The following is a 23,334-nucleotide window of genomic DNA, read 5'->3' as shown; positions in this document are numbered from 1 at the left end:
TCCAGGGCATGGAGGCGCTACCAGGAGACAGGCCAGTACATCAGGAGACGTGGAGGAGGCCGTAGGAGGGCAACAACCCAGCAGCAGGACCGCTACCTCCACCTTTGTGCAAGGAGGAGCAGGAGAAACACTGCCAGAGCCCTGCAAAATGACCTCCAGCAGGCCACAAATGTGCATGTGTCTGCTCAAACGGTCAGAAACAGACTCCATGAGGGTGGTATGAGGGCCCGACGTCCACAGGTGGGGGTTGTGCTTACAGCCCAACACCGTGCAGGACGTTTGGCATTTGCCAGAGAACACCAAGATTGGCAAATTCGCCACTGGCGCCCTGTGCTCTTCACAGATGAAAGCAGGTTCACACTGAGCACGTGACAGACGTGACAGAGTCTGGAGACGCCGTGGAGAACGTTCTGCTGCCTGCAACATCCTCCAGCATGACCGGTTTGGAGGTGGGTCAGTCATGGTGTGGGGTGGCATTTCTTTGGGGGGCCACACCATCCTCCATGTGCTCGCCAGAGGTAGCCTGACTGCCATTAGGTACCGAGATGAGATCCTTAGACCCCTTGTGAGACCATACGCTGGTGTGGTTGGCCCTGGGTTCCTCCTAATGCAAGACAATGCTAGACCTCATGTGGCTGGAGTGTGTCAGCAGTTCCTGCAAGAGGAAGGCATTGATGCTATGGACTGGCCCGCCCGTTCCCCAGACCTGAATCCAATTGAGCACATCTGGGACATCATGTCTCGCTCCATCTACCAACGCCACGTTGCACCACAGACTGTCCAGGAGTTGGCGGATGCTTTAGTCCAGGTCTGGGAGGAGATCCCTCAGGAGACCATCCGCCACCTCATCAGAAGCATGCCCAGGCGTTGTAGGGAGGTCATACAGGCACATGGAGGCCACACACACTACTGAGCCTCATTTTGACTTGTTTTAAGGACATTACATCAAAGTTGGATCAGCCTGTAGTGTGGTTTTCCACTTTAATTTTGAGTGTGACTCCAAATCCAGACCTCCATGGGTTGATAAATTGGATTTCCATTGATTATTTTTGTGTGATTTTGTTGTCAGCACATTCAACTATGTAAAGAAAAAAGTATTTAATAAGATCATTTATTTCATTCAGATCTAGGATGTGTTGTTTAAGTGTTCCCTTTATTTTTTTGAGCAGTATACTTTCACTTTTCGCCTTTAAGCGAGTGTGGAAAATCCATGGTTGTTTCCTCATCACATTATCTTACTCTCTGTAGTTGTTCCAGTGGTGATATAAAGGGCCTGTCTCCAAGAGACCTGCTAGACATGTTCTGTGCTTCTGTACGCGAGATGTCTCCCTGTTGCAACTTGTATTAAACTGAATTGATTTATGATTGTCTATATTCTCAACTGCTATTCTATTTTGTTCAATGTAAAATACTCTTTACCGTATTGTACTCAATTAACCTGTTGCACTTTTGTCCTAATAACACACAACTAGCTAGTCTACAGTAAAATCAGTTGAATGGTTTATCTTTATGAAATTACCAAATAAAATATTTTCAGCTGTATTTGTGTTGTTCCACATTTTATTTCTAAGACAAAAGTTAGTTTTTTTTTTACATTTTCCTTTTCAGAAACGTGTATGTATTTGAGAAGGTTACACAGGCCAACTGGGTATTAAGGTGAAGATATGTGTGAGTTTATCAATTCAAAATGCCAATATTGAAGGTCCAATGCAGCCATTTTTATCTCAATATCAAATCATTTCTGGGTAACAATTAAGTACCTTACTGTGATTTTTTTCAATTAAAATAGTCAAAAAATAAACAAAAATAGCTTTTTAACGAAGGGCAATTTCTCAAGCAAGAATTTTGCTCGGACTGTCTGGGAGTGGTCTGAGTGGGAAGAGGAAAAAGGAAAATAAGATGTTATTGGCAGAGATGTTTGGAACTCTCTTTCTTATTGGTCTATTAACTAATTTATCACACAGTGATGTCAAAATGGAAGGCCAAAACTCCATCCCACCAAAACAGGCAGAAATTTCAGCCGATCTTTTCAAACAGCTCATACACTAAAAGAGCATCATCATAATTTTCACAGTATTATTCCAATGTCACAGTGTGGAAATATACACTCAGTGGTCAGTTTATTAGGTACACCCATCTAGTACTGGGTCGGACCCCCTTTGCTTCCAGAAAAGTCTGAATTCGTTGGGGCATGGAAACGTTGCTCAATTGGTATCATGGGACCTAACGTGTGCCAGGAAAACATTCCCTACACCATTACACCAATGGTGTATGGCACCAGGCAGGATGGTGCCATGGACTTATGCTGCTTATGCCAAATCATGACTCTGCCATCAGCATGACTGTCCAGTGTTGTTGATCGTGTGCTCACTGGAAGCGCTTCCTCATATTTTTAGCTGATAGGAGTGGAACCCCTTGTGGTTGGCTGCTGTAATAGCCCATCCGTGTCAAGGGCCGACGAGTTGTGTGTTCCGAGATGTCGTTCTGCACACCACTGTTGTACTGCGCCATTATTTGTCTGTTTGTGGACTGCCTGTTAGGTTGCACCATTCTTGCCATTCTCCTTCGATCTCTGTCATCAACGAGCTGTTTTCGCCCGCAGAACTGCCGCTGACCGCATGTTATTTTTGTTGCACCATTCTCGGTAAACCCTAGACACTGTCGTGTATGAAAAGCCCAGGAGGTGGCCGTTTCTGAGATACTGGATCCGGTGCGCCTGGCACCGACGATCATACCGTGCTCAAAATCGCTTAGTTCACTCGTTTTGCCCATTCTAACGTTCAATCGAACAGTAACTGAATGCCTCGATGCCTGTCTGCCTGCTTTATATAGCAAGCCACGGCCACATGACTCACTGTCTGTATGAGCTAACCATTTTCGTGAACAGGGTGCAAACTGGTCACTGAGTGTATATAAAACACAGGATAATCATATTTTTGACTGCACTGGGCCTTTAAGTAGGGTGAATTCAGAGTAAGTGGAACAGTTTTTGTCTCATGTAACCTCTTTCGGCATCTATCCAACATGTTAACCCAACACTATCCAACATATTAGCCCAACACATGATACATGTCTAAAATCCTCAAGATCTTTCCTAATCACACAAGAAAACAAATGTTGATGTCATATTCACAGGAGGCATTACACACCCATTTGTGTGCACAGAGTCCCAAAAAAAATTAAGTTCGCATTTGGCAAACCGAGGCAGCAGGTTAGAAAAACTGGGACACCATTATTATAGTCCTAATTGTACCCCAATAACAATTCAATAAAACTTTGTGTGATTAAAAAACATCTGAGGATTTCAGAAATGTATCATGTGTTAGGCTAATATGTTGGATAGATGTCTGAAGAGGTTACAGAAGTCGGAAATGCAAAAAAGGTCCCACTTTTTCTGAATTCACTCAAATAACAGTACTAATAACAGTACTACGAGACATAATTAACAGGATATAGTACTACAAGAACCAGAGCCCTGACTAACCTAAGTACAGGAGGTCCCTAATGTAAACTGGATCTCTTTCATCCATTGGAAAAGCCTATAAGACTGTCCAACTTTAGCTACTCCGTACTGTCCTACCACATGGAGTAGCTAGTCCGGGTATGGCCACCCAGACTATTTTCATTGACCTCCCCCCTTTTGTTTTTACACCGGATCCCACTCCAGTTGCCGCTTCCTCCTCCCTCCCGGTCAAACTTTACCCCCAGTACCCTTATGTCAGTCATTTTAACTGTCAGTGGTAGTCTGGACAAGTCTGGGTCTGCCCATGGTCCGAAAAATTGGGCCAGTCAGTCCTGTCCAGGGTCCTGTTGACAGATAAAAGGTCGGTGCATAAAATGTTGGGGATGGCGGGTTAGTCAACCACAGGAGGGGGTCGGCACCTTAATTGGGGAGGGCGGGTTAGTCAACCACAGGAGAGGGTCGGCACCTTAATTGGGGAGGGCGGGCTCTGGGTAATGTCTGAAGAGGAATAGTTCGAAGGGTATGAAACACATGGTTTCTATGTGTTTGATGCGATTCCATTTGTTCCGTTATTATGAGCCATCCTCCCATCAGCAGCCTCCACTGGAGTCAACCCACGAAGTACTAGTATGTATTTATAGTTTGGCACAGTGCAATTATTTATGACATGTTTACAACCTTAACATCAAAAGTTATGTCACTGATCTTACCTAAAGCTTGCTCTGCCCTCCACTATAATCTCACATAAATTAAGTGATGTGATTTCGATCATTTGTTTTCTCTGCAAATGCCTAGTAATAATAATTTTGTAATAATAGTTTTGTCAGACCAAGAAATAAACACGTCAGGACAAAGCTGTCCCAGTTTATATGACGTCCCACACTTTCCAAATTCAACCTATATACGAATAACAAAATGTAAGCATGAATGGCAAGTTGACAGTGTAGGATCAAAGAACTGATCACAGGTAGGCTTTCAGTGCCAGTTAGTCAGCGCAGACTGGTCGCGTGTGCGAAGGAGAGGGGCGGAAGCTATACTGTTACATGCGCATTATCATAATGACATCATGGTCTGATTGCAGCATTGCATCGTAGATACGGCATGTAAACGGGTGAAAAGAAAAAGGACATGGATACAAATATATTTAATTTCTCAATAAAAAAGACTATCATAAGAATGAGGAAGCGCTGGTAATATATGCAAGTAACGCAACCGAAGACAGGACCCTATTATTTCAGTGCATATTAGGTATTCCACGGATAATCCATAGTTGCAGCCGTTTTCGCCATGGCTAACTCATGTGGGACAGTGGAGATGGCGTCATTGGAATGTGCTGCCTCGAATCTGGGTGAGAGACTATTGAAACAGTAATAGCCAACTGTCGTTGTTGCTAGCAGGTAGACTTTCCATTGCGCATCAAAAAATATGGCATTTGTATAGCATTTTTTTAACAGCTTCCACCGAAAAGAAACAGCAGCACTCAGAAATCTGTAATGTAGGCTAACTACTTTTCTCAGCCCCCAACCATTATAAATATAATAGACCTACATATTATATGGGTGATAATAGGAAAACAGTAGGCCTATGTCAGATAGTAATTTCAAAGTAGGTTACACTTGTAGATTGGTTAGGTCAGTATAAATTACTGTAATTTGTGTCACAGCATGTGAAGCATCACCGGAGCCTGACAGTGGGGCGCTGAGGATGGTACTGGTGGGGAAGACAGGCACAGGGAGAAGCTCTTCTGGTAACACCATCCTAGGGAGGCAGGCATTCCGGGTGGACATCTCTTCATGTTCTGTAACTGGTCAGTGTGACAGACAGAGTGGAGCTGTGGCTGGGAGGAACCTCACTGTGGTCGACACCCCAGGGTTCTTCAACACGCGCCTCTCCCCTCAGGAGGTGACAGCTGAGGCAGGACGCTGTGTGGTGCTGTCCGCCCCTGGCCCCCACTCCTTCCTGGTGACCCTTCAGCCTGGCAGGTTCACTCAGGAGGAGCGGGATGCCCTGGAATGGGTCAAGGCAACTTTTGGACCAGGAGTCCTCAGATACACAGTAGTACTGTTCACCTGGGGTGACCAGCTTCAGGGAAAAAGCATGGAAGACTTCCTGAAGGAGAGCCAGGAGCTCCAGGAGTTTGTAAGTAGATGTCAAGGGGGATACCATGTCTTTAACAACAGCAACAAGATAACAGACTGCACTCAGGTCACAGAGCTCCTGGAGAAGATAGACAAGATGATGACGCAGAACGGAGGTGGCTGTTACACCAACCTGATGTACCAGGAGGCAGAGAGAGCCATCAGAGAAGTGCAGGAAGGAATTCTGGGAGAGAGAAGGATGACTCCATTGAAGCAGGAGGAGGATGGGGTGAAGACAGGGCCAGAGCCTCAGGGACCGGAGGCAGAGAGAATGAGAAGGAGGGAAGCGGAGGAGAGGAGAAGAGAGGAAGAGGAAGCCAGAAAGAAGGCAGAGAAGTTGTTCTGGTGTGAGCTGGTGTCTGCCCTGGGAAAGGGGGCGGCAGAGGGAGCTGGAGTAACAAGCAAAGGGAAAGGGAAAGCAGTGAAAAAGGTTAAGGCGATAGAGAGGGCAGCAGCTTTGGCTACCACACCGCTGTCAATCACATCAGCTGCCAAAGTGGTGGGAGGAGCTGTGAGAGAGGGAAGTAAAGTGCTTTACAAACACCGCAAAACTCTCCTACACTGACGGGGACTTTTAATATCCACTATTATTCACTGTATGGTGCTGGGTTATCAGGTAGAAGATGAGGGTCTTAAATAACCAGTATGTTTTTTCTGTCTCTAAAGTGGAAATTTGTTTTTACACACTTATTTATCACTCAAATGTGTTCTTTGAAAAATTATCACAATGACTTCATAAGGCGGGCTTGCTAAAGAGCGCAGATGCACTTTCTTCCATTGTCAGTCATAGTTGATTAAGCTATTATTGCACTAACACATGGAGGTAAATGAACAGAAAGTGAATAACAGTTGATAGAATGCAATTGCAGTGTAATACCACTGTAATGGAACTGTAACCATCATCCTGCATAGAAGCCCAGCCCTGACAGTTGAAGTGATGCTATTTGTCCAGGTTGTCATAGTGCCACAGGAGTAAACAAGCATTCATTATTGAATACTCAATAGAAAAGTAAACTGTGCTGTGAATTTTTGAATCGTGTGAATCGTTAGTGTGAGTATGCAGGAGTAAACATCCTGGTGTGATGAAACACAATTTAAAGTAATCAACACGAAGAACCTGATGAACCAGTAAAGATACCTTTTACTGACCTGATTTACAAATGATGAAGGTTCTTTGTATTAAAATGTTGATCATTACAACATGGGCACCACAGTTGTAAAAGTTTGGCACACATATACAAATTTAGTAGTACCAAGATACTTAGTGTAAGTACCTTTCCATTTTGTTGAAGCATTAATCTGCCTTTGCCATTGTAATCCTGGTTCCAAAATGTTGTCTATAAATGTTGAGATATGAATGAACTCTAGTTAGTGAGAAATAACTGTTGATGCCTCATCAAATACAAAATATATTTTGTTTGAACTGTGACATCACACACATGTGTATTCGTTTTGCTTAATGAAATGCATTAATATTAAAGGAATAGAAATGACTGGTAAAATCAAAGTACAGAATACAACGTATTTAAGTAGAACCTTGGCCCCGTCAAGAAGTGGACAGATATAAGTTGCATACATGACAGTGCGTTCTGTATGGCATCTCCATGGACTTATTTTCAGAAAGGGAAGAACATAGCATAACTCTTGACAAGGATGGCAAATATCACCCATAGCAGCCTAAATACAAGACTCTCAATGAGCTCTGCTTGGTGAAACAATGTAAGCCTTGAAGGTTGGTCACTGTTATATATAGAAATTGTGAAAAGACAGGAAAGCAGAACAAATGTCTCACATATATACAATGTTTACACCATTTTGATGTAATAAGACATTCAAAATATACCATTTACTAGAAAAGAAAAATTAAGGCACAAACTCTATTGGACTAATTCAAGCGGGAAAATATCTGCTTCCATGAAAAAAAGTATAATAAAATAAAAATTCCCACAGTATTTAATTTGCTCAATTCCCATTAACATTCAGTTCCACACACAAAAACATAGGACAAAGTTCTTTGGTAATTTTAGTCTAGGGAAAAGCACACATTCACTAAGGCTAAACAACAAACACACCAGGTACCAACAACACGACGGTTGCCCTCTGGGTACAGTATATACCCCCCCCGGGGTATACAGGGGGTACTGTGACACTGCAGACTGTAGTCCATTACTAAGTATGATTGGAGGGCAGAGGTGCTGTCAGTTACTGAACTGCTCAACTGTCGCTTATAAAACAGCACTGACTCTTTAGATGTGCATGGGCAGGGACATCTTTCCACTTCCTCTGAGCACTGGAGAGGGACAAAGGCAAAGAGGGAAGGGTAAATGGGATGAAATATGTACTAGAAATATAATACAAAGTCAAAATCACTCCCTGGCTCATACTTACCCCTGGTAACGTAAAGGTAGAAGAAGTCACAGTAGAAAATCGTCTGCACCACACCGGACACCACAGCAATCTGATCAAAGAAGCCCTCGGTGTGGTAGCGCCACACCCAGTTGGCCAGGTACAGGGCTCGGTAGAGACCCAGTGAGAACAGATAGTGGGTGGTGATGGACTCTGCCTCGCCGGTCTTGGTGATCATGAAGAGCTGGGGCAAGATGGCCACTGACTCCAGGTAGATGGAGAAGGTCCACATGATCTGTGCACCAAAGATATGCATTCAATCAAGTATGAGGTCTGACATGCACATGTACAAACACATCAAGGGACCCTTTACCAGTCAAGTTGAGACTTCTAGGCCAATATTCCACAAAAGCAAATATTTGGGGTTTTAGTTGCCCCTCATTTACATTATCTATACCATGATGTGATATAATAGCTAATTAAATTATATAGCTAACTAACAAAATAAAGGAAATGCTTGAGTAAATGAGGGATACAAAGTATATTGAAAGCTGGTGCTATTAAACCATCTCCTCATGCTTAGGGTCATGTATTGAAATGCCCAGTTGCCCATTATTTTGGCCATCATGGCTAGAAGAGCTCTCAATGACTTGAAAAGAGGGTTCCCTAAGGGGGGTTTGAAGGGTGTGTGTGTGTCTCAGTCACCAGATCTCAACACAATTGAACACTTATGAGAGATTCTGGAGCGGTGCCTAAGATGCATTTTCCACCACCATCGACAAAACACCAAATGACAGAATTTCTTGTGGAAGAATGGCGTCGCATCACTCCAATAGAGTTCAGGACACTTGTAGAATCTATGCCAAAGTGCATTTAAGCAGTTCTGGCGGCTTGTGGTGGCCCAACGCCCTATTATGACACTTTAAGTTGGTGTTTTCTTTATTTTGGCAGTTACCTGTATGTTCAGTATGTATTGAACATGGCACATTTACCTCCAGAGGGGCAAATGCATAGTTTTCCAGGAAGGAAAGCCCAGCCACAGGCACAAGTAGGAACTCAACACGGAATGAGTCACTCTCTGAGTCGAAGGTGCTCCTGAAGCGCATGTAGATCAGGTACACAGTGGCATATGCCAAAGCCAGGAACACCACCTGAGCACACAAGACAGCAGGAAGGAGTTTAGTTTAGAACACAAATCATTGATTGGTTGGCTTCTTTGTAGGATACTATCGTCTACCTTACCTTCATAACTGTGTTGTAGATGGAGATTACGCTAGTGAACAGGTCCAAGTATCTTGTAGTGAAGACTAATGCAAAAAGCACCTGAGACTTCCCAGAAATACCTGCAGAAACACACAACAGTCATTAATCTCACGTATCGGGTGGCAGGTAGCTTAGTGGTTAGAGCGTTGGGCCAGTAACCGAAAGGTTGCTAGATCGAATCCCTGAGCTGACAAGGTGAAAAAAAAAGTGTCATTCTGACCCCGAATAAGGCACTGTTCCTAGGCCGTCATTGTAAAACAAGAATTTGTTCTTAACTGACTTGCCTAGTTAAATAAAAAATATTCAACAATTTCATGAGCTGGGGATGGCAAAACATCATCAATGCGGATATCTGAGGTATGGTTAGACTGAACTCTTTGCCACGTAACATTCTTGTGCGTCGAAGTAGAGAAGTCGAATTGATTTACTCTCTAACCAATTATAATCGTTGTTATATTGTTGCAACAAAGTAACAAATTAACTGTTGAGTGCTCGGTGGCATGACATGATGTGAGCGTTGCAGACCCAGTACTAGGAGTGTGAGGTCAACTTCCCAACTGAGATGGACAGATGCATTACTTTTCCCTTGCCTGGCTACCACGGATGTTAGTTTCTTCTCATAAATGAAGTAGGCCTATTTAGCGAACATAGAGCAGCGGGATAATTCAGTTTGAGTCGTCAGGCAATGTGTTCCCAAGTTTGTTAAACAGATATTAGGCCTATGCATGAGCAAATCAATAAATCATTAACAGCAAGACTTCCCTGTAAACAACTGCATATCAAATAATCCCACTGTCAACATACCAGCACAGGATTTGGACCTCCATATCTTCATAAATAGAATGACGATAGCAACGAGATGTGACACGTCACCGGCTAAACGGAAGATATTCATAGTGTTGTTTTGCTATTCTAAAAAGAAAGAGCCGAAATATTGGTACAAGTCAAAATAATAACGTATGTAAAATGAGACTCCTCAACAAAAAAAAAGCCCAAATAACTCCAATGTTCCCAAATGTTATGTCCTCTTGTTCTTTGGAAATCACTACAAATGCTCATAAATGTTCATTCTAGATATTCTGCATAGGGATTCCTCTGCAGCACTGTCCGCAAAGGGCTGGTAAAGTTGGTCAGACCTGTGGCGGTGACGTGGCTGCCAGTTTCTGCAAAATCCGTATTGCCTCTGGCGCTCAAATTACAGCCAGACTGGGGCGTGAAAGCATGAGCACTGAAGTGGGCTGTCACTAAGAAATAGTCCATCTGTGACCTTCTTCAACAGCAGATGGAGACAAATAGCAGTAAGTAAACCGTTTATTTTACAGGACTATCTCTCGATATAAAACGACATTATTATGTAGTATTGGTTGTGGCCAATAACTCCATCATTATCCATCCCCATAGACTCATGATTGTAGGCCTAAATGCTTGGGAAATTCATGTTTATATAAGGTACCCCATCTGCTTCAATGATAAAGTGTTGGCTGCGATTAGCATTATGTTTTGGCTTAATAGTCTTGTTCACCAGTTAAGAAGAAGCCTGGCATATAGTTTAGCCTACTATGTCCTAACTAGTGTTGCAAACGGTCGGAAACCTTCGGGTAAATTTCAGGAATTTTTCGGGAAATTTTCCATGGGAAGTTAAGCCCGGGAATTTGGGGAATTTTGCTTAAATTCATCAAAAATGTTTTTTGTGGGATACACATAAGGCAATTATAGGTCTTGTGACATGTTTTGGTTAAACTATCCCCAATTCAATGGAATTGCAACCCTCTGCATGCACAGTGCATTCTTCCATCACATGTACAGCTGATTCTCAAGATCTTGCACACTAATGAGATGCTATTGAGTCCACACTACTACACTGTCTGAGCCAAGGACTACATGCTTTCTGGTAAGTTTTCATTACAGTACTGGGTGGGGTGAATATATTTTATATGACAGGCATGATTTTTTGTTAACTAGTAAATAGTAGTCTACAGCAAAGTTTTTTTTATTTCACCTTTATTTAACCAGGTAGGCCAGTTGAGAACAAGTTCTCGTTTACAACTGTAACCTGGCCAAGATAACACAAAGCAGTGTGACACACACAACAACACATGGTATAAACAAACGTACAGTCCAATAACACAATAGAAAAAAAAGTCTATACACGGTGTGTGCAAATGGCGTGAGGTGGTAAGGCAATAAATAGGCCATAGTGGCGAAGTAATTACAATTTAGCAAATTAACACTGGAGTGATAGATGTGCAGATGATGATGTGCAAGTAGAAGTACTGGTGTGCAGATGAGCAAAAAAGTTAATAAAAACAACATGGGGATGAGGTAGGTAGATTGGATGGGCTATATACAGATGGGCTGTGTACAGCTGCAGCGACCGGTTAGCTGCTCAGATAGCTGATGTTTAAAGTTAGTGAGGGAGATATAAGTCTCCAACTTCAGCGATTTTTGCAATTCGTTCCAGTCATTGGCAGCAGAGAACTGGAAGGAAAGGCAGCCAAAGGTGGTGTTGGCTTTGGGGATGACCAGTGAAATATACCTGCTGGAGCGCGTGCTACCGGGTGGGTGTTGTTATGGTGACCAGTGAGCTGAGCTAAGGCGGAGCTTTACCCAGCAAAGACCTATAGATGACCTGGAGCCAGTGGGTCTGGCGACGAATAAGTAGCGAGGGCAGCCGACGAGAGCATACAGGTCGCAGTGGTGGGTAGTATATGGGGCTTTGGTGACAAAACGGATGGCACTGAGATAGGCTGCATCCAGTTTGCGGAGTAGAGTGTTGGAGGCTATTTTGTAAATTACATCGCGAAGTCGAGGATTGGTAGGATAGTCAGTTTTACGAGGGTATGTTAGGCGGTGTGAGTGAGTCGGCCCGAGAATTGAACCCTGAGAAAAAGAGTCGGCCCGAGAATTGAACCCTGTGGTACCCCCATAGAAACTGCCAGAGTTCCGGACAACAGGCCCTCCGATTTGACACACTGAACTCTATCTAAGAAGTAGTTGGTGAACCAGGCGAGGCAGTCATTTGAGAAACCAAGGCTGTTGAGTCTGCCAATATGTAAGGGCTGTTGTGAGAGAGAGTAGACCAAGGTGCAGCGGAGTTAGTGTTCATCATGATATTTAATTTAATAAAGAACACTACACAAAACAAAATGAGAAAACTGACAGCCAAACAGTCCTGTCAGGTGCAAAACACTAACAGAAACAATTACCCACAAAACCCAAAGGAAAAACATGCTCCTTATGTGTGACTCCCAATCAGCAACAATGAGCTTCAGCTGTGCCTGATTGGGAGCCACACACGGCCCAAAACAAAGAAATACAAAAACATAGAAAAAATAACATAGAACGCCCACCCAATGTAACACCCTGGCCTAACCAAAATAAAGAACAAAAACCCCTCTCTATGGCCAGGGCGTTACAGTACCCCCTCCCCAAGGTGCGGACTCCGGCCGCAAAACCTGACACTGAAGGGGAGGGTCCGGGTGGGCCTTCTTACGGCGGCGGCTCAGGTGCGGGACGTGGCCTCTGTTCCACCCTTGGCGTCGCCCTCTTAGGTGGCGCACCTGGCCGCGCCGAAGGTCTGGTGGGCGACCCTGACTGCGCCTGGCTGGCGGGCGGCCCTGGTTGCGCCCGGCTGGCGGGCGGCGATGGCTGCGCCCGGCTGGCGGGCGGCGATAGCTGCGCCCGGCTGGCGGGCGGCGATGGCTGCGCCCGGCTGGCGGGCGTCCCTGGCTGCGCCCGACTGGCGGGCGTCCCTGGCTGCGCCCGGCTGGCGGGCGACCCTGGCGGCTCCGGCGGCACTGACCCAGGATTCACCAGGCTGGGGAGATATGAAGGAGGCCTGGCCCTGGGCGCAGGCACAGGACTCACCAGTCTGGCGGGCGGCTCTGGCGGCTCCGGCGGCTCCGGGCTGGCGGGCGGCTCTGGCGGCTCTGGCCCAGGATTCACCAGGCTGGGGAGACATGAAGGAGGCCTGGCCCTGGGCACAGGCACAGGACTCACCAGGCTGGGGAGACATGAAAGAGGCCTGGCCCTAGGCGTAGGCATAGGACTCACCGGGCTGGCAGGCGGCTCTGACTGCTCTGGACAGGCGGGCGGCTCTGGCGGCTCCGGACAGGCGGGCGGCTCTGGCGGCTCCAGACAGGCGGGCGGCTCTGGCGGCTCCAGACAGGCGGGCGGCTCTGGCGGCTCCAGACAGGCGGGCGGCTCTGGCGGCTCCAGACAGGCGGGCGGCTCTGGCGGCTCCAGACAGGCGGGCGGCCCTGGCGGCTCCAGACAGGCGTGCGGCTCTGGCGGCTCCAGACAGGCGGGCGGCTCTGGCGGCTCTGGACTGGCGGGCACAGGACTGACCAGGATGGGGAGACCTACTGGAGGCTTGGTCCGTGGAGCAGGCACAGGACTGACCAGGATGGGGAGACCCACTGGAGGCCTGGTCCGAGGAGCAGGCACAGGACTGACCAGGATGGGGAGACCCACTGGAGGCCTGGTCCGAGGAGGAGGCACAGGACTGACCAGGATGGGGAGACCCACTGGAGGCCTGGTCCATGGAAGCGACACAGGAGAGACCAGGATGGGGAGACCCACTGGAGGCCTGGTCCGTGGAGCAGGCACAGGACTGACCAGGAATGGGGAGACATGCAGGAGGCCTGGTTCTGGGCGCGGGCACAGGATAGACCGGGTCCTGAAGACGCACTGGAGGTCTAGAGCGCACGGCCTGCACAACCCGTCCTGGCTCGATGCCCAATCTCCCCCGGCAGATGTTAGGAGCTGGGATGTAACGCACCGGGCTCTCCACACGTACTGGGGACACCGTGCACTTTACTGCATAACACGGTGCCTGACCAGTACTACGTTGCCTCCTGTAAGCACGGGGAGCTGGTTCAGGTCTCCAACCTGACTCTGCCACACTCCCCGTGTGCCCCCCCCCCAAAAAAATTGGGGCTGCCTCTCGGGCTTCCTTGCCAGCCGTGTTCCCTCATACCGTTGGTCCTTCTTTCCTGCTGCCTCCACTCTTCTGAGTGCCTCTACCTGTTCCCATGGGAGGCGATCCCTTCCGACCAGGATCTCTTCCCAAGTGTAGGATCCCTTGCCGTCCAGGATGTCCTCCCATGTCCAGTCCTTTCTCTCCCTGGTCCAGGATCCTTGCTCCTCCTGGCGCTGCTCTTTCCTCCGCTGCTTGGTCCGTTGTTGGTGGGTAATTCTGTAAGGGCTGTTGTGAGAGAGAGTAGACCAAGGTGCAGCGGAGTTAGTGTTCATCATGATATTTAATTTAATAAAGAACACTACACAAAACAAAATGAGAAAACTGACAGCCAAACAGTCCTGTCAGGTGCAAAACACTAAAAGAAACAATTACCCACAAAACCCAAAGGAAAAACATGCTCCTTATGTGTGACTCCCAATCAGCAACAACGAGCTTCAGCTGTGCCTGATTGGGAGCCACACACGGCCCAAAACAAAGAAATACAAAACATAGAAAAAATAACATAGAACGCCCACCCAATGTAACACCCTGGCCTAACCAAAATAAAGAACAAAAACCCCTCTCTATGGCCAGGGCGTTGCACAATAAGAATACGGTGATTGACAGAGTCGAAAGCCTTGGCCAGGTCGATGAAGACGGCTGCACAGTACTGTCTTTTATCGATGGCGGTTATGATATTGTTTAATACCTTGAGCATGGCTGAGGTGCACCCGTGACCAGCTCGGAAACCAGATTGCACAGCGGAGAAGGTACGTGGGATTCGAAATGGTCAGTAATCTGTTTATTAACTTGGCTTTCGAAGACTTTAGAAAGGCAGGGCAGGATGGATATAGGTCTGTAACAGTTTGGGTCTAGACTGTCACCCCCTTTGAAGAGGGGAATGACCGCGGCAGCTTTCCAATCTTTAGGGATCTCGGACGATACGAAAGTGAGGTTGAACAGACTGGTAATAGGGGTTGCAACAATGGCGGTGGATAATTTAATAGAGGGTCCAGCGAGGGTCCAGATAAGAGAGGGTCCAGATTGTCTAGCCCAGCTGATTTGTACGGGTCCAGGTTTTACAGCTCTTTCAGAACATCTGCTATCTGGATTTTGGTGAAGGAGAAGCTGGGGAGGCTTGGGCAAGTAGCTGCGGGGAGTGCGGAGCTGTTGGCCGGGGTTGGGGTAGCCAGGAGGAAAGCATGGCCAGCCGTAGAGAAATGCTTCTTGAAATTCTCGATTATCGTGGATTTATCAGTGGTAAAAGTGTTTCCTAGCCTCAGTGCAGTGGACAGCTGGGAGGAGGTGCTCTTATTCTCCATGGACTTTACAGTGTCCCAAAACTTTTTGGAGTTAGAGGATGCAAATTTCTGTTTGAAAAAGCTAGCCTTTGCTTTCCTGACTGACTGCGTGTATTGGTTCCTGACTTCCCTGAAAAGTTGCATATCCCGGGGACTATTCGATACTAGTGCAGTCCTCCACAGGATGTTTTTGTGCTGGTCGAGGGAAGTCAGGTCTGGAGTGAACCAAGGGCTATATCTGGTCTTAGTTCTACATTTTTTGAAAGGGGCATGCTTTTTTAAGGTGGTGAGGAGATTACTTTTAAAGAACGACCAGGCATCCTCTATTGACAGGATGAGGTCAATATCCTTCCAGGATACATGGGCCAGGTCGATTAGAAAGACCTGCTCGGAGAAGTGTTTTAGGGAGCGTTTGACAGTGATGAGGGGTTGTCGTTTGACCGCAGACCCATAGCAGATGCAGGCAATGAGGCAGTGATCGCTGCGATCCTGATTGAAAACAGCAGAAGTGTATTTGGAGGGCAAATTGGTCAGGATAATATCTATGAGGGTGCCCATGTTTACGGATTTTGGGTTATACCTGGTGGGTTCCTTGATAATTTGTGTGAGAGGGCATCTAGCTTAGATTGTAGGACTGCCAGGGTGTTAAGCATATCCCAGTTTAGGTCACCTAACAGAACAAACTCTGGAGATAGATATGTGTTTAAATCATTTCTAACTTGTTAACAATTTTTGCTAGTTAGTTTCTGCTACCATGTGGGTTTTAGCTTGCTTGAGCCTGCTAACTGAGGAGTGTTAATTCACCTGTTTCCATACATGTTTCATTTTAAAACATTTATCTTACAAAGGAGTTGTTTAATCTAACTGCTTTTCTAATCTTTACAGGAAAATGCCATGGGCACTATCTGATGTGTGGAGACATTTCACTGCACTACATTAGTAGAAGGAAAAGTTTTGTACATTTGCAAACACTGTGCCAAATCATATGTGAAGAATGCAACAAAGATGCAGAATCATCTGGACAAGTACATAAAGTTCCCTCAGCGCTCACAACAAGCAACCTCTGACAAAAGTCCCTCTACTTCTATTTGAGGTGAAAATGATGAATCTGATACCTTATCGATAGCAACAGCTCATGGTTCTCCAGAAATACAACGTTTTTTTACTCAATGGAGGAACGTAGTCAGAGAAATGCTGATGAATGTCTTGCTCGAGCTGTGTATGCAACTGGTTCACCTCTGATGCTCACAGGCAATGTGTATTGGAAGAGATTTCTGAATGTTCTTCGCCCAGCATACACTCCTCCAACCAGACATGCTTTATCTACTCATTTGCTGGATGCAGAGTTCAGCAGAGTTCAAGTGAAGGTCAAGAAAATCATAGAGAAAGCAGACTGTATTGCAATTATCTCTGATGGGTGGTCGAATGTTCTTGGGCAAGGAATAATTAACTACATCATCTCCACCCCTTAACCAGTATACTACAAGAGCACAGACACAAGGGACAACAGACACACCGGTCTCTACATTGCAGATGAGCTGAAGGCAGTCATCAATGACCTTGGACCACAGAAGGTATTTGCACTGCTGACAGACAATGCTGCAAACATGAAGGCTGCTTGTTCTAAAGTGGATGAGTCCTACCCTCGCATCACACCCATTGGCTGTGCTGCTCATGCATTGAATCTGCTCCTCAAAGACATCATGGCACTGAAAACAATGGATACACTCTACAAGGGAGCCAAGGAAATGGTTAGGTATGTGAAGGGTCATCAAGTTATAGCAGCAATCTATCTCACCAAGCAAAGTGAGAAGAATAAGACCACCACATTGAAGCTGCCCAGCAACACCCGTTGGGGTGGTGTTGTCATCATGTTTGACTGTCTCCTGGAGGGGAAGGAGTCTTCAAGAAATGGCCATATCACAGTCTGCCGATATGGACAGCCCCATCAAGAGGATCCTCCTGGATGATGTATTTTGGGAGAGAGTGGTAAGCAGCCTGAAACTCCTGAAACCTATAGCAGTAGCCGTTGCACGGATTGAGGGAGACAATGCCATCCTGTCTGATGTTCAGACTCTGCTTGCAGATGTAAGAGAATAAATCCGTATTGCCCTGCCCACTTCACTGTTGCTCCAAGCAGAGGAAACTGCAGTTCTGAAATACATCAAAAAGCGTGAAGACTTCTGCCAGAAGCCCATATACGCCGCAGCGTACATGTTGGACCCCAAATATGCTGGCAAGAGCATCCTGTCTGGTGCAGAGATCAGCAAGACCTATGGTGTCATCACTACCGTGTCTCGCCACCTTGGCCTGGATGAGGGCAAGGTTCTTGGCAGTCTGGCGAAGTACACTTCCAAGCAAAGGCTTTGGGATGGAGATGCAATATGGCAGTTGTGCCAACATATCTCATCAGCCACCTGGTGGAAGGGACTTTGTGGATCTGAGGCTCTTTCCCCTGTTGGCTCCACCATCCTCCAAATTCTACCAATATCAGCCGCCTCAGAGCGCAACTGGTCCTTGTTTGGGAACACACTCACCAAAGCACGCAACAGGCTGACCTATACAATGGTTGAAAAATTGGTCGCCATTCGGGCAAATTTGAGGCTTTTTGAGCCTGACAATGAGCCATCCTCAATAAGGTTGGAAAGTGACAGTGAAGATGAGGCCTCAGAGTCTGATGTTCAAGAGTTGGACATTGAGGAGGTCCAGGGAGAAGACATGGAAGCCTGAGAGGAAGACAACCAAAGCTTTAGTTTCTAGACTATCAATGTTGAAAACATTTTTGGGAGATGCGATGGCTCGTTGGGGATCTTTCAATATTCCCTTACTTTTGTTGTTCAGTGAAATCATCCCATGTGAAGAGTCAACTCGTTTAATTTAAGTTCAATTCGTAAACATTTTATTTAATTTTTCTATTGGAAGGATTTAATAATTTGCAATTATGTCTACTTATGATAAGGTAAAAGGTTTATGTTTCTGTCTCCATATGATATGGTAAATATATCCAATGCAAAAAAACATCTACATTAAAATTGTATTAATATTAATTTGCAAATATTTCCATTAATTTCCATACATTCCCGTTAATTCCCACGGAAAGTTTCCACCTCTGAATATTTCCCAAAATGTGCAACCCTAGTCCTAACCCATGCCACATACACTTTAAGTATGTGGACACCCCTTCAAATTAGTGGATTCAGCTATTTCAGCTACAAATCAAATCACATTTTTGGATTCAGCTATTTCAGCTACACCCGTTGCTGACAGGTGTATAAAGTCAAGCACATAACCATGCAATCTCCATTGACAAATATTGGCAGTAGAATGGCCTTACTGAATAGCTCAATGACTTTCAACGTGGCACCATCATAGGAAGCCACCATTCCAACAAGTCAGTTTGTTAAATTTCTGCCCTGCTAGAGCTGCCCCGGTCAAATGTAAGTGCTGTTATTGTGAAGTGGAAACTTCTAGGAGCAGAACGGGACCGCCGAGTGCTGAATCACGTAGTATGTAAAAATCACCTGTCCTCGCTTGCAACACTCACTGCCGAGTTCCAAACTGGGAGCTTAATGAAATGGGTTTCCATGGCCGAACAGCCGCACACAAGCCTAATATCATCACGTGCAATGCAGAGCGTCGGCTGGAGTGGTGTAAAGCTCAGCATCATTGGACTCTGGAGCAATGGAAACGCGTTCTCTGGAGTGATGAGTCACACTTCACTATCTGGCAGTCCGACGGACAAATCTGGGTTTGGCGGATGCCAGGAGAACGCTATCTGCCCCAATGCATAGTGACAACTGTAAGGTTTGGTGGAGGAGGAATAATGGTCTGGGGCTGTTTTTCATGGTTCGGGCTAGTCGTCTTAGTTCCAGTGAAGGGAAATCATAACGCTACAGCATACAGTGACATTCTAGATGTTTCTGTGCTTCAAACTTTGTGTCAACAGTTTGGGGAAGGACCTTTCCTGTTTCAGCACGACTAAGCCCCCGTGCACAAAGCGAGGTCCATACAGAAATGGTTTGTCATGATTGGTGTGGAAGTTGTCTGGCCTGCACAGAGCCCTGACCTCAACTAGAGGTCGACCGATTATGATTTTTCAGCGCCGATACCGGTACCGATTATTGGAAGGCCAAAATAAAGCCGATCCCGATTAATCGGCCGATTTTTATATATATATTTGTAATAATGACAATTACAACAATACTGAATGAACATTTATTTTAACTTAATATAATACATCAATAAAATCAATTTAGTCTCAAATAAATAATGAAACATGTTTAATTTGGTTTAAATAATGCAAAAACAAAGTGTTGGAGAAGAAAGTAAAAGTGCAATATGTGCCATGTAAAAAAGCTAACGTTTAAATTCCTTACTCAGAACATATGAAGGCTAGTGGTTCCTTTTAACATGAGTCTTCAATATTCCCAGATACGAAGTTTTAGGATGTAGTTATTATAGGACTATTTCTCTCTATACCATTTGTATTTCATATACCTTTGACTATTGGATGTTCTAATAGGTACTTTAGTATTGCCAGCCTAATCTCGGGAGTTGATAGGCTTGAAGTCATAAACAGCGCAATGCTTGAAGCACAGCGAAGAGCTGCTGGCAAATGCAGGGCAGTGCTGTTTGAATGAATGCTTACGAGCCTGCTGGTGCCTACCACCGCTCAGTCAGACTGCTCTATCAAATCATAGACTTAATTATAATATAATAACACACAGAAAAACAAGCCTTAGGTCATTAATATGGTCAAATCCGGAAACTATCATTTTGAAAACAAACCGTTTATTCTTTCAGTGAAATACGGAACCGTTCCGTATTTTATCTAACGGGTGGCATCCCTAAGTCTAAATATTGCTGTTACATTACACAACCTTCAATGTTATGTCATAATTATGTACAATTCTGGCAAATTAATTACGGTCTTTGTTAGGAAGAAATGGTCTTCACACAGTTCGCAACGAGCCAGGCGGCCCAAACTGCTGCATATACCCTGACTCTGCTTGCACAGAACGCAATAGAAGTGACACAATTTTCCTAGTTAAAAGAAATTCATGTTAGCAGGCAATATTAACTAAATATGCAGGTTTAAAATATATACTTGTGTAATGATTTTAAGAAAGGCATTGATGTTTATGGTTAGGTACACATTGGTGCAACGACAGTGCTTTTTTCGCGAATGTGCTTGTTAAATCACCCATTTGGCGAAGTAGACTGTGATTCAATGATAAATTAACAGGCACCGCATCGATTACATGCAACGCAGGACAAGCTAGATAAACTAGTAATATCATCAACCATGTGTAGTTAACTACTGATTATGTTAAGATTTATCGTTTTTTTATAAGATAAGTTGAATGCTAGCTAGCATCTTACCTTGGCTCCTTGCTGCACTCGCATAACAGGTAGTCAACTTGCCACGCAGTCTCATCCTGGAGTGCAATATAATCGGCCATAATCGGTGTCCAAAAATACCGATTACCGATTGTTATGAAAACGTGAAATCGGCCCTAATTAATCGCCCATTCCGTTAAATCGGTCGACCTCTAACCTCAACCCCATCGAACACCTTTGGGATGAATTGGAGTGCCAACTGCAAGACAGGCCTAATCGTCCAACATCAGTGCCCGACCTCACTAATGCTCTTGTGGCTGAATGGAAGCAAGTCCCTGCAGCATTGTTTCAACATCTAGTGGAAAGCCTTCCCAGAAAAGTGGAGGCTGTTATAGCAGCAAAGCGGGGAACAACTCCATATTAATGCCCATGATTTTGGAATGAGATGTTCGACGAGCAGGTGTCCACATACTTTTGGTCATGTAGTGTACTTTGTCTTGCATTCTTTTTACTTTCTTTGTTATACTTCTATACAAAACACACGGTTTGCAGAGTCCTGACAATGTTTAACCTTTTCTTTTTAGCTTTCAACTGTTTATGACACATAATGACAAGTGAGAGCTCATCATTTTGTTTCCATGTTTTGTGTAATGCTTTGAACTACTTACTATCTCCATCTCCCTGGTTCAACTCTTCATCCCTCTATATTTATCTCCTCCACCTCCCTGCCTACCCTACAATCCTCTTAAATATCTGAATCATCGTCAAAACTAATCACCACCCTCTTCTTGCTTGGCACCCCTCACCCTCCCTTCCTGTTCCCCTGCTCCTAAATTATTGTTCCTGTGTCCAGCAGTGTGATTATAATCCACTCCCTCTGTCTCTCCGTCTGTCGCAAGTCATTGCCCTCCATCATTCCCCTGTAGCAAATGGAAAAACTTCTCCTGAGGATCTAAGTGCTAAGTCCTGAAGTAATAGCAGAGCAAAAACATGTCTGTGTGTTTCAAAGGGACAATTGTGAGTGTATAGTTAGTTGTGTGTTCTAGTGTCTATATCGTCTTATTCTTCAATGACATTACTTATTTGCCAAATATATTGCTCTGGTATTACTGAGTTATTACTTCGTTATGTTTGTTGTAAAGATAGACATTGAGCATACAGTATATGACCTGTTCATAAACATGTCCAACTGTCCTGTTACAAGTATGAAGGGATAAACATTAGAGATAATATAAAGTTATATGAAGGGATAAACATTAGAGATAACATAAAGGTATATGAAGGGATAAACATTATAGATAACATAAAGGTATATGAAAGGATAAACATTATAGATAACATAAAGGTATATAAAAGAAAACATATAGATAACATAAAGGTATATGAAGGGATAAATATAATAAGGTATATGAAAGATAAATTAATATAAAGGTATATGAAGGGATAAACATTATAGATAACATAAAGGTATATGAAAGGATAAACATTATAGATAACATAAAGGTATATAAAAGGATAAACATTATAGATAACATAAAGGTATATGAAGGGATAAACATTATAGATAACATAAAGGTATATAAAAGGATAAACATTATAGATAACATAAAGGTATATGAAGGGATAAACATTATAGATAACATAAAGGTATATGAAAGGATCAACATTATAGATAACATAAAGGTATATGAAGGGATAAACATTATAGATAACATAAAGGTATATGAAAGGATCAACATTATAGATAACATAAAGGTATATGAAGGGATCAACATTATAGATAACATAAAGGTATATCTAATGCTAATCTAAAAAAAATAGGAAAACCACTTTAATTTGATTTAGATGAGACTTTTTTTTACCATTATACAAATGTCATGGTCTCTGGCTGCCAGGAGGACAGTATAAAGGGTCAGACAGAGTGACCAGACAGGCTACAGTAGGATCTGAGTAGAAGATGACCACAAGATGACTCCTCTGTGTGTGTATTATTAGCCAGTAATCAGCCCTGGGTGTCAGATTAGTCCCCATAACCTTTTGATAGGCACACCTTCCTTCATTACAGTGTACAGGTCCGCTGAGTCAGTGGCCAGCTACATATCATGAGGAATATTTTGTATCTGAAGCTCTGGATTTCATTAACACACCTCAAATGCTCATACTATAGTACCTTTTCTCCAAGCTCCTTTCGTCCCACAACATCCATTCTCCATCTCTCCTCAGCCACTCGTCAGTCTCTTGGTACCTATCTCAGTCCACCCCCTCACTACTCTTCTATGAGCCTGTCATATGGACAGATATACTCCCACCTTCCTATTGAGGAGGAGAGCGCATTGAAAAGAAGCCCCCTCTGCTCCATAATTTAGGAGCAGAGAAAAGGGAGAGAAGATTGTAAAAGGAAATGGTTTCCATAGAAACAATTGTGCTCCATCCATACCCAAGATCAGGAAAACTGCACTAGCATACGTTTCTGGGTTGTTTCCATTTAGGTTAATTATCTGCAATTTATTTTCAATATTACAG

At 44.5% G+C, this 23,334-nt stretch overlaps 2 protein-coding genes across 2 annotated transcripts; one reads left to right on the top strand and one right to left on the bottom strand.

The window, feature by feature from the left end:
• Nucleotides 1–4,505: 4,505 nt before the first annotated feature.
• LOC106601217 (GTPase IMAP family member 7-like) lies at nt 4,506–7,458 on the top strand. The gene is made up of 2 exons (XM_014193245.2): nt 4,506–4,811; nt 5,127–7,458. The coding sequence occupies exons 1-2, from the start codon at nt 4,751–4,753 to the stop codon at nt 6,164–6,166; spliced, it is 1,101 nt and encodes a 366-aa protein (XP_014048720.1). The 5' UTR covers nt 4,506–4,750; the 3' UTR covers nt 6,167–7,458.
• Nucleotides 6,725–10,379, bottom strand: LOC106601218 (ER lumen protein-retaining receptor 3). Its single transcript, XM_014193246.2, has 5 exons — nt 10,015–10,379; nt 9,190–9,290; nt 8,940–9,098; nt 7,990–8,242; nt 6,725–7,891 (listed from the first exon to the last, which is right to left on the bottom strand). The coding sequence occupies exons 1-5, from the start codon at nt 10,103–10,105 to the stop codon at nt 7,848–7,850; spliced, it is 648 nt and encodes a 215-aa protein (XP_014048721.1). The 5' UTR covers nt 10,106–10,379; the 3' UTR covers nt 6,725–7,847.
• Nucleotides 10,380–23,334: the final 12,955 nt, after the last annotated feature.

This window comes from Salmo salar, chromosome ssa03 (genome assembly GCF_905237065.1).
Source record: "Salmo salar chromosome ssa03, Ssal_v3.1, whole genome shotgun sequence".
Taxonomy (NCBI): Eukaryota; Metazoa; Chordata; class Actinopteri; order Salmoniformes; family Salmonidae; genus Salmo; species Salmo salar.
The sequence above is the reverse complement of the archived record's forward strand: the minus strand, read 5'-3'. Positions and strand labels throughout refer to the sequence as shown.